This window comes from Galeopterus variegatus, unplaced genomic scaffold (genome assembly GCF_000696425.1).
Source record: "Galeopterus variegatus unplaced genomic scaffold, G_variegatus-3.0.2 Scaffold2690, whole genome shotgun sequence".
Taxonomy (NCBI): Eukaryota; Metazoa; Chordata; class Mammalia; order Dermoptera; family Cynocephalidae; genus Galeopterus; species Galeopterus variegatus.
This window is the reverse complement of record NW_007728801.1, coordinates 93379-105530: the sequence shown is the minus strand read 5'-3', so window position 1 is coordinate 105530 and position 12152 is coordinate 93379. Positions and strand designations below refer to the sequence as shown.

Here is a 12152-nt window from a genome sequence, read left to right as displayed (position 1 = left end):
AATGGAAGCCTCTGAAACTGCATCCACCAAGATAGTAAATCAACAACAATATCTTAAACAGAGGAAGATGGCAAAAAGTAGTGCCACCCTTAAAGACCTAGAGAATGCAGAGGTGGTGTTACCTATTATATCTCTATTTAATTCACCAGTTGGACTCCTGCAAAAGCCAAGAAGATCCTGAAGGATGATACTAGAGTACCACAGACTCAACCAAGCAGAAGCCCCCATTGTAGCTGCTGTGCCTTATGTGATATCTTTGCTGGAGCAGGATAATATATTCTTGGGTACCTAGCATGCACATCTGGTGAACACATTCTGTTTCATCTGTATCAGAAAGAGAATCTGAAACAGTCTGTGTTCATTTGGAATGGACAATGGTATACACTTATGTTCTTGCTTCAAGGCTCTACTAATTTTCCCCACCCTCTGTCATAATATGGTGTGAAAAATCCTGGACTTCCTAGACATCTTGCAGAAAATCACACGGTCCTCTATATTGCTGACACCATGCTAATTGGACCAGATGAGCAAGAAGTGGTTAGTACATTGGAGGCTATAATAAGACTCATGTGCTCCAGAGGGTTGGAGATAAAACCTACGAAGATTCAGGGACATACCACTCCATTAAAATGTGAAGGTGTCTAGTGATATAGGGAATGCCAGACATCCCTTTCAAAACAAAGAACAAACTATTGACTCTTTCCATAAATTGCATAAGGAAGCATAGTACATGGTAGGCCTCTTTAGGTCCTAGAGGCAGCGTATCTCACACCTGAGAATACTGCTCTGGCCTATATACCAGGTAATGCAAAAGACACCCAGCTTTGAGTAGGATCCAGAGCAGAAAAGGACTCTGAAGTGGATGTAGGCTGTGTGCGAGCAGACTTGCCACTTGGGCCACATGATACAGCAGATCCTATTATTAGAGGTGTCAGTGGTGGAAAAATAATACCATATAAAATTTGTGACAAGCCCCAGTGAGACAATCACAATGCACACCCCTTGGATTCTGGAGCAAGACCATACCATCTGTAGCTGAGAACTAGTTACCTTTTGAAAAACAACTTCTGGCTTGTTACTAGACAAGGGGCACCAAGGGACCATGCAGCACAACTCACCCATCATGAGCTACTTAGTGTCAGATACAACTAATCACAGTTTGGTCAGGCCCAGAATCAATCCACTGTAAGATGAGAGAGGTATATCCAGGACCATAGGGCACTGTATGAACAGGCAGAGCAGACTGCCATGACATCAACTGCTGTCATATCGGAGCCTCCCCTTAGCCCACACCAATGATTGCATGGAGGAACCCCTTATGACTGGCTAATACGGGCAGCCTGAGCTTGGTTCACGGATAGGTCAGCTAAGTAAGGGAATACAAGCCAAAATGGACAGCAGCTGCACTTCAGCCCCACTCCGAGGTGGCCTCGAAAGATAATGGTAAGGGACATCCTCCCAATGACCAGAGCTTTAGTTGGTGCACCTAGTTAACCACTTTGTATGGAAAGAGAAGTTATAGGATGTGACAATATATGAGGGCTCAGGAGTAAGGCAAACAGCAAGGGCAGCTGATCAACTGGAAGATTGGGGATAAAGAGGTCCTGGATGGAGTGTTGTGAATGGATATACAGGAGTGGGCAAGAAGTATGAGAATCTTTCCATCACATGTTAAAGCCCACTGGGGAGAATCTGCCATGGAATAGGCACTAAACAACAAGGGAGACAAATTGACTCAGCTAGTGATGCCAGCCAGCCTGTTAAGTGCTAGAGCCATAAATACATAAATAGAGTCATCATGGTGGCAACGATGGAGGCTATGCATGAGCCCAACAAATTGGCTCCCACTCACCAAGGCTGATCCAGCCATCTACTACTACTGCCAAATGTTCAACCTTCCAGCAACAGCGACCAATGCTAAGTCTCTGACACAGCACCAACCCTTGAGGAGCCCAACATGGCACTTGGTGACAAGTTGATGACATTGGAGCCCTGAAAGGGGTAATGATTCATTTTGACAGGAATAGACACACAACCTGGGTATTTTATATGTCAATAAAACATTATCATAAAAAGATATTAACTCTGTGTTAGATGGGTTACAAACACTTTCTCAGTCTTATGTCTGTCTCTTAATTTTGATTTTTTAAAAAATGTGTGTCCATGTCACTGTGTTTGTGAGGGAGGGATGTTGGCAACGTCATGGTGCCAGGGTGGGGGGCAGGTGAGTCTTGATGCTGTGAGTTCAGGAGGGTCATACAAACTGCAGCCTTCCTGAAGTCTCTATTCCTGGCCAATCCACAGAGTTAGATCTCGGATCTGATTTCTTGCCCACTAGCACAATTTCCTGTGGCCTGGAGTCCTGTCCTGAGTCTTAGTTCAATCGACCTTCAGTCTCTCAACGCCGTTCTCGTCTAAAAGGCCAGATAGCCAGAACCACTGACTTCAAGCATTGCGTGTGATTGAAACAATGCTGTTGGGCTGCACCCACCTGCACAGAACTCTTTGGACATCAGCTGGGCCTAAATCAAGGCTGAGTTCACCACTTTCACTATACCGCTTTGCTCAGCAGCTATTCTGATGCTACTTCCCCATCAGGGCTGTGCCTTCCCCACTGATCTGGCACTGTGGATCCAGCCTGCCTCTTCTGAGTTATGTCAAGTGAGTCAGCTGCTGTGGGTTCCACACACTTACCTAAAGTTTGATGTGCTGCCATCGGTCCAAGTGTAAAGGTCCTGGCAGGCTGTGCTATTGCTTTGTTTCTCCTCACGCCTCCTGAGCCCAATCCAGAAATCACCATCAGATGCCAAGAGGTTTTCAATGAACTTTTCTATCAGTCTCTGTTCATCTTCAGACTCGATGCTGACTAGCTGTCCCCCGTCCCTCCTGCAGGATTCTTTGGCTTCTTCAAAGTTCAGTCTTCGAGAAGCATCGTGGAAGTAAATGACTTTATAACAAGGCCTCTGTGTCCCTCCCCGGCAGACAGGCTGCCCTAGAGAAGAGAACAACAACAAAAAAAAAGCGAACCTGTTTCAGTGTCCTTAAAAGTACACCAGGGCAGCCAGCTTGGAGGTATTTGAATGAAGCTGTTCCTGGACAGGAATTCTGATTACTCATCAGTGGACTGTTATCATGTCAGTTAGGGTTCTAAGAGGAAATCAATACTCCTTCCAGCATAGAGATGCTGTGATTTAAACTCTGATACCTATATTGTGTAGGGATGATGTGTTTTGTTTGTTCCATTACAGATTCTTGAAAAACAGGCATTCCTGATCCTTTAAAAGAGAGATAGATGAAGACTTCTGGTTTCACTTAAAGGCACACAAATAACATTTTGATGCCATTAGGGGATCTCAGGGGATAGTGTGGCTTAAAGTGAGTATCTCTATTTAGTGGTTCCTTCAGGTAGGAGAGGTATTCTAAAATCAGACATGGGCTCCGCTCCCCTTGAACCCTCTACCTAGGCAGCGGGAGTGTGAATTCACTCAGCCTCTGGTGTAAGCAGAAGGGAAGAGCATCAGATCCATGGGGTTTTCTGCCACCGACAGTCAGTCCCCTGACCTCAAGATAACAGCTAAGATTTACTGAACTCTTGTACCTTGGTAAGAGCTTTACATTTACATACATGCTTTCTCTTACTGAATCCTCATAACAATCTCTGGTGTAAGCAGAAGCGAAGAGCATCAGATCCATGGGGTTTTCTGCCACCGACAGTCAGTCCCCTGACCTCAAGATAACAGCTAAGATTTACTGAACTCTTACTATGTACCTTGGTAAGAGCTTTACATTTACATACATGCTTTCTCTTACTGAATCCTCATAACAATCCCCTGAAGCAGATGTTGTTTATGCTCATTTTACAAATGAGAAAACTGAGGCTCAGAGAAATTAAGTAATTTGGCTAAGGTCACACAGCTATTAGCAGCATTATCTGAGTCAGAACCCAGATCTAATTACAAAGTCATGCCAGGACCACTGAGCTATACTGCCAGCTCCCCACTCCACCCCAGGCTCACGTTTTATCTTATTGACACCTGAAGGGCTGAAGACCATCTCAGACAAATGGATGGGATTCTACTGAGGAGCAAATAATAAATTGTTCACCAGTACACACTACCCTAGCTTGTGTCTGGGTAACTGAAGCCTTGCTGCAATTGAAACATTAGCCTCCTTAAAAAAATAGAAACATTAGTCTCCTTACTCCTTTGTTCAATCAGCACTTAATTGAGTTATACTCTGTGCCTGGCACCGTGCTAGGTGCTGGGAATATCGAAACAAATGCCAGTTCCTAGCCCACAGGGGACCACAGCATATGTTTCTGGATCCAAATGTGCAAAGTGGAAACCACATCTCAACAAGGAGCGTAGTCCCCAGCAACATGAGAACCAGATTGTGGGCTGTGGATGTGAATTGCTGCCACAGAGCAAGGGGTAAAGGATTTTGGTTTGGGAACCTCTTCCCAGACCTTCTGGAATGTTTTCATTTTCCTAACTTGTTTTGCAGCTGTGCCGGGAGTCAGATAGCTTTCATTACTCCCAATACTGTCCAGAATACAGGGCAAAAGGCCACAAACAGTTAACTACATTATTAGTGCTAAATGGGAAAGAGCATATACAAATGATCCAGGAGGCTCTTGTGAATCCTTATTTTTTTATTTCTTCTCTCATCACGTTGGTAAAGACATTCTCAATGAGCAACAAATCGTAAGAGTTTTACATCTTCCTCTTTTCCTGTCTTTCTTTGGCTACTGCTGCTAAATAGAGAAACTAACTGGACTGGTCCACGGGAAATTAGGAAGGCACAAAAGCAGGATAGTTTCACCAAGGAGATGTTTCAGAGAGTCTGTGGCTGGGATGCCGGCTGGGCAGGAAGCTGGGCTCCAAACCGGGCAGCAGAGGAAAAGCAAATGACCCCTCCTCCCCAACACCCCCAACCTGGCCGCCAGCGTAACATAAACTGGAGTCGAATTTACTGGCAGCCCCCGCGTTTCCATTCTGGGTTGTCAAGGGAAAATATAACACCTTGACGAGTTTCCTGTACGGTCCAGCCCGGCTACACATCCCGAGTCTGCGGGTGAGTGCTAGAGAGAGCCAGAGCTGGAAGGCGGCCCGAGGGCCCATCTGGTTCCCCTGCCTTCAGGAAGTGTCTTTCTCTCCTCCTTCGCAGGAAGGGGAAGGGCGGGAGGGCCTTCTGTTCCCCACGACCAAGGACGGAGCCCGTGCAACCCTAACCCAAGCAGCTCAACTCGGTCACGCTCCCCTTTTGCTGCCCCGCACCCCGCGCCCACCCTGAACCAACTTTAGATTCTTTAAATGAGTTTCTCAAGCTGGGATGCCCGAGTGAAGGAGGTTTTCATTCTCCTCCGTCCCTCTTGGTCAAGCTTTCGGCGCTCGCGAAGGCGAGCACAGGAAAGTGCACGACATTCTCCTCCCGACATGCAGGACAAACGGAAGAGGCAAGAAGCCTGAGCACTGTACCTCCTCTGAGGTCCAGGTCCGAGGCTGCAGTGACACGACAGGAGGAAGGAAGTGGAGAGAGTCATTGCCAGGAGTCAGGCGGGGCTCGTCCCGCGCTAACTAGGCTTTTTTCCCGATCTCTAAGCGCTCTGGTTCCAGGCGCTGGATCCTGCCGTCCTCCCCCCAGAAGTGACCAGGAGGAACAGGCCGGGTTCGCACCCACCGCCGATCCGGAATCCCCATCCCGCCGTCTCCGGGCTGCCTCCCCGAGGGGGCTAGTGGGTGAGCCTACCCCGCGTGGTGTCCAGGCGACGACCGCGCCGCGCTCAATGGAGCGGGCCAAAGGGGCATCCATGCGGGCAGTGCCCGCTGCCGCACCCAGCCCACGCCCTCCAACCCAGCCCCGTAACGCTGGGCCGGGGACAGACTTCGAGCGTTCCGGGATACGCAGAGGACTGGGCGGTCCCGAGAACCGGTGCTTGTCTCAGACGCCGGGCAATTGTTCCCGGGAAGCAGGGGAGTCCGGACGGCTGAGTCCGGGGGTGCTGCGGGGGGCGCCCCCCACCCCCACCCCGCGGAGGACCACAGAAGAGGCTCGGCGGTTCTGAAGAGTGGCCGCAGCAGCTGGGTGCAATGGGTGCATCAGCCGAGCCCACCCCGGCACCAGCCTCCGCCCCAGCGCGCGCACTCACCGCTCAGCAGGCGACCCGTCGCGCCCCGCAGCCCCGCCAGCAGCGCAGCCAGCAGCACGGCCTGCAGCGTCGGCCGCGGCTGCATCGCCCGACTCGGATGCGCCCTCGGGTATCCCGGCGCTGCGGCGCTGGAGCGGGCGGACGGGCGGCGACGGGCGCGACAGCTGCAACGGTGGCAGCAGCATCTCCCGAGGACCGACGGACCGGGCACCGGGAGGAGGCGGGGAGAGCACGGAGTCCGTTGGTCGCCCCTCCGCCCCCTGGGACGTCACTGCGGGGAGGGCAGGGCAGCCCCGCCAGCTGGCCCGCCCCCGACGGCCTCCTCCAGCGTGTTCGGCGCCTGACACTCAGCTGGCCGGAGGGGAGCGAGCCGCAGGGAGGCCAGCTCCCGCCCCGCTCGGAGTTTCCCAGGGAGATCCTGCGCTTGCCTAGGGTGCAGGGCGGAGGAAAACCCCAGTCTGGGTTCTCTGAAATCTGATGAAGTGGCTAAAAACACGATCACATCTCGCCTCTGCTCCCCGGAGCCATAGCCAAGTTCACCCAGCTCTAGTGTGGGTCAAGAAAGAGGCAGGCACCCATACTTACCTGGGGCTCAGGAGGCCGCAGTCCAGGAGCTCAGGGCTATATCTGAGAAAGGAATGGTCCATGCAGACAACAAATGCTCAAGCAGACAGTGTGGCCACTGGCCAGGAAAGTTATGGGATACGGGGTCCAGAGAAGGTGGCTGAGAGGAGAGTGACTTCCACCAGAAGCCAAAGGCTGTCCCAGATTTCAGCAAGGAAAAGATTGTTTTTTGTCTTGAGATCTCCTTTTGATACCCTGGACCTTGGTCCAGATGGACTTTGTTAAGGTATACAGTCAACCGAGTGTGTTAGATTGCAGTGATTTCAATTTTTCACACCTCTTGCTATCCACATCCTTTACCATATGATTTTGCAGTTCCCCTTACTAAAGAGGATATTTTCCCACCCTTTGTCTTTGGCCATGTGACTGACTTGTTTGGTTAACAGAATGAGCCAGAAGTTTCTGAGGCCAGACCAGAGAAGGCCTCAAGTGTTTTTGTTTGTTGTTTTGCTTCTCTGCCACTCTCTGAGAGAAACATACCTCAGCTATTACACTGGCACATGTATATCCTCAAGAGGGTAGTATATGAGCTGCCTCAGTCAATCAACAGAGTTGCAGTGAGAAGCAGAGCTGCCCTAGGTGCCATAGCCTGAAACAGAGCTGCCTGGCCAAGCCCAGATAGACCAAATCTCCAGCTGACCTGCAGATGTGTGAGCAATAATAAATGTTGTTCTATACCCCTTTGTTATGCAGCATTGTTGCAGTGAAAGCTAACCACTACACCTGGCAATGCAGGGAGGTGTTACCAGGCAAAGTCTGGTTGCCAAGAAAGTTCACAAAGTGGAATTTTTCTTGGTAGAATTTCCTTGGTCCAGGGTCCAATCTTTAGTCTGACAAGCTCAAACCCAATCTAAGCGACTAACATATTTATGCACTGAGAAATATAACTGTCAGGTAAACTGATGTTTGCATTGGCTTGTTGAGCACATATTGTCCCTCTGGGCGAGAAAAGATTTCTCATTGAGCACAGTATGAGAACAAAGGGAATTAGTTAAACTATTTAAAAGTTCAGGCTTTGATAGCATGCTATGTCTACCTTCACAATAGAGATCTGTCTGACAGACAAATATATCAGCCTCACAATGTACCTTTTATCCTTGATGGTGCTGGGATAGAATTGCCAATTTATAACCTTTGAAATTTTCCTTTTCTGTATCACAGTGCTATTTACAATAGCCAAGATATAGAACCAACCAAAATGTCCACTGATGGATGACTGGATAAAGAAAATGTGGTATAATACACAATGGAATATTACTCAACCATAAAAAAGAATGAAATTTTGTCATTTGTAGCAACATGGGTGAACTTGGAGAAAATTATGTTAAGTGAAATAAGCCAGGCACAGAAAGAGAAATATAATGTGTCCTCACTTATATGTGGGAGCTGAAAAATAAACAAAGAAGCAAAGAAAGCAATAAACACAATAATACTTTGAACATTCAGGAGAACAGATCTGTGGCTATAAGAAGGAAAGGGAGAGTGGGAGGGTGGTTGGGAGAAACTGGTTAATGGACACAGAGAATGAGTATGTTTTGTAATGATGAAGATAGCAACTATCCTGATTTGATCATCACACATTTTACGCAAATACTGATAGTAAATTCTGTACCCCACAAATATGTATAATCAATTATGTTTTAATAATATATATTTTTTCTCTTTTCTAGGCTCGACTACCTTCCTTTCGTTCCAAATGTTTTTCACAAATAGGATTGTGCCAGAAACTTGCAGTTGTCCCCTAATATCCATTCTCCACTTCTTGTGGTGATAGAGTTCCTACATTTTCATTATGCAGATGATTCCCTTCCCCATCTAGACTATTTCCAGCCTCCCTTGCAGCTCGGTGTGTCTCTGTGATTAAGTTCTGACCAGTGAGTGGGTCACCTGCTCCTCTGTTGGCACTGTGGATGGTAGCTGGGAGGTCATGTCCAAGAGTTCCAGGTGGAGGCCTTAGCAAAGTGAATGGCAGTCCTAAATAGAGCTGTGAACACTGGGGAGAACGTGTAACCCTAAGCAGGACTACTGTTTAGACAATGCAGAAGGGAGAAATCCTTAACCTTTTTTTTTCCAATATATACCAAAGGGAATGAACCTTGAAAGTGAGGGAGGTTGGCACTGGGGTTATGTATGTGTGTGCAAAACATAGGCATGCTAGGCCAGTTATTCACAGGACTAGAAGCAATTCATTTCTGGCTTCAGACATGTTCCAGAAAAGGAATAAACCACATTTTGGAAAAGGGATTTTTTTTTTTTAAAGAAAGAAGACTTTACATTTTCAGGACTGTCCTTTCCTTCCTGTTTCCTTACTTTTTTCCAAGTAGTCGACATATTGGAGCACATAAATCCCTTGTTTCTTGTTCATCTGATATTCATAATATAGGTCAAATATAAAAATTCTGGAAATACACAATAAAAACAAGATAAATAGGAGTTTGAGAACGTATAAGATGAGAGATAATTATAGTGTGATGGCAAACACAGTAGTATAATAAGTAAAACGGACACAAATATTGAAAAACTGGTAAAATTACTAGAAATGTGCACATTCAACTTTTATTTCTTTGTCTATTTTAACGTTGTCAGTGATCCCAATGATCTAGATGTAGAAGTAGGTTGTTTCAAACGTGCAGATATAAGTAAGCCTTCCTCTGTCCTGTTTCAGTCACACTATTCCAAGGCTTTGACTTCTTCTCGGTCCTCTTTATCTGATTCTGATTTTAACGTTGTCAGTGATCCCAATGATCTAGATGTAGAAGTAGGTTGTTTCAAACGTGCAGATATAAGTAAGCCTTCCTCTTTCCTGTTTCAGTCACACTATTCCAAGGCTTTGACTTCTTCTCGGTCCTCTTTATCTGATTCTGACATCACTTTCCTGTTGGTAGTAATATGCGTCAGTTACAAAACACAGAACCCTGTAGTTTTGAACACAATGTAGCATGAAAACGACTTCTGAAAATTTTCTCGATAAAAATTCACTATTGTGGATTCTGAATATGCACTAGGTTTTGCAACCAAATCTAAACTTATCTGTGGGGAAAGTGGTTATTATATTGTGAAGTTAGTTTTGAAAGGCATGGGAGAAAACCCCTTATCCTAAATATATTTTCCTCAACTAAGAGTCAAACTCCTGAGATTTCCTCATTGATAACTGATTTCTCTGGATTACCCATTGTTCCTTCTATTCAGCCCTCTTTTAAAATGCAAGTATTCGTGGGGTAGATAATAAATATATTGCTACTAACACTTTACTCTGAACATACTTTCCACTCCTTCTTTCCGACAGAAGGGGACCCGGACTATCCTAAGAAGATCTATTGAAGTAGGGATGGTTAAGGGTGCAACTGTGTATGTAGGGAAGTTTTGGGCAGAGAAGAAAGGATGGAGGGCAAAATTAAAGTATTTTACAATTGTGTCTAAAATATTTATGAAGTTTAAAAAAGCTTATAAATTAATGTATAATATAAAGACACCACTTTCTAAATTGGCTTACTACTGAATTACATTATATTTTTAAACTAAATTTTTTTGTTACAAATATTTTCCAAATTCTGACATGTAGGCAATGTGCTAGGCACTTTGGATGGACCAGTTTCTCATGGAGCTTACAATACTCGTATAGTTATAGACAAGACAAAAAATACGTGAAAAGGTAAGTAACTTAAGAGATAATAAGAGTTAAATAATTATAAAATATAGGCACAGAGTAGTGCATGATTAATCACCAAAAGAATAGTACAGACAGTAACTATAAGAAGTTCAGAGGAAGAAGATGTCACAGTGAAATGAAATGAAATTCCAGGCTTCAGGATGGAGGAGAGAGTTAATACACAAATGGAATTAAGTAACTAAGCATTTAAATTACTAAAAGAATTTATCTATTCAACATGTGTATCAGCAGGAATGTTCTGTAAAAATACACGCAGAAATCTAAGGCACCCATACATATCTGTTGATGCTACGAAAGTAGCAGTCTTTATCCATTCTTTGAATCAATTAAATGAATCTTTTAATTGGGCCAGTTTTGCTCTACCTTTAGACGCTAAGTCAAATCATCTGATTAAAAAGCGAGAAATTAAGTTTTTGAGCATTGTATAGACAATATAGCCAGGTGATTAACTGATCTTTTTTCAGATATTTTAAAAATTAGTGTAGACATATTTATTCTTCTTTAAGGGTATTATTTTGATAACATTCAAGGGAATCAGCCTCAACATAAATGAGATAAGAATCAAAATTCTATTACTTTCTGTTCTTCCCTGAATGTAGTACAAAAATAAGTATTTGTTAAGTTAATGTTGAGTTAGCCACATTGATTTTCAGAAAAATGAAGAGATTTCTTCCTGCTTGAATGATTAACTGGTGATAGCTGGTTTCCTTTAAATGCATTTAGACCATGTTCCTAATCATGTTCTAACATTATTACAGGAATAAGGCTATTAACTCATCACTGAGAGGCTAAAGCCTTTGCCACATGAACTTAGCTTTTGCAACCTTAGATATGCCATTGGTGGGCTCAGAGCTGGTGACCTATAAGACCTGGTAAAGATGGTAGGGCTAGGTGTTGGGAGGGGAGGTGGAGCTGGGAGGGCTTGATGGCAGATGAATACGATAGCCCAAGATGAGAAGGGAGGGAAAGAGAATGTGCCCAGAGCTTCAAGGCTGATCTGCTCTCCAGTTGGCACTGATTTATGCTTGTATATTCCACAGATACACAAGTGTGTATAGAAGTTTTAATATCTATGAGGAGAAAAGGTTTATTCAAGATAAAAAATCCCTAATACAGTGGGGTGGGCTTTTAGAAGATTTGAGGGTAAAGGGCAAAGTAGGAAAAATGAAGTACTTTTCTGCACAGTAGATTACAAGATGAGAATATTTTTGACAGAAGTACTCTTACTTGGCTTTGTGCACTTTGGCCTTTGGTTTATAAGGAAGAGAAATCAGTTCTTTCTGAAAAAACAAAACATAACCAAAATCAAAAAGGAAAAATTTTACTTCTTGCACCAACTGAAACGTACTCATTTGAAAAAATTCTGAGGTAAAATCATCATAGAATTTATAAAGACTAGCTTCTTAAATCTGGAAACTGTGGGTCCAGAAATGTTCCAGATTAGGGGATTTGGGGTTCACATACGAGTGTGTGTTTGTATACCCATGAGTTTACAGGGAGCTATTATTATTTTTATTAGGTATGTTTCTCTTCATTTAGCATTTATTTATGATATAGGAAAGATCAATAACTGCAAAACAAATATTAGCACTGAAGTAGCCCATGTTAATATCCTACAGCTTTATAATATGTGAACAATAAATTCCACTGACAATAACACCTCATTTCTTATGCCAGCAGAACTCTGGAGAGTTTTTTGGTTATTAAAAA

General features: G+C 44.6%; 2 protein-coding genes across 2 annotated transcripts in view; both read right to left on the bottom strand.

The window, feature by feature from the left end:
• The window catches only part of LAYN (layilin), a 20498-nt gene extending 14265 nt beyond the window's left edge, over positions 1-6233 (bottom strand). Inside the window, exons 1-2 of the mRNA XM_008582670.1 lie at positions 6149-6233; positions 2695-2992 (exon numbers count right to left, since the gene is read on the bottom strand). Of these exons, the coding sequence (XP_008580892.1) occupies positions 2695-2992; positions 6149-6233 (383 nt within the window). The remainder of the gene's footprint in view (positions 1-2694; positions 2993-6148) is intronic.
• A 3311-nt stretch (positions 6234-9544) lies between these two features.
• LOC103598630 (chromosome unknown open reading frame, human C11orf88) overlaps positions 9545-12152 on the bottom strand; it is a 21803-nt gene continuing 19195 nt past the window's right edge. The window contains exon 4 of the mRNA XM_008582669.1: positions 9545-9647. Coding sequence (XP_008580891.1) covers positions 9624-9647 — 24 coding nt within the window. The 3' untranslated portion in view covers positions 9545-9623. The remainder of the gene's footprint in view (positions 9648-12152) is intronic.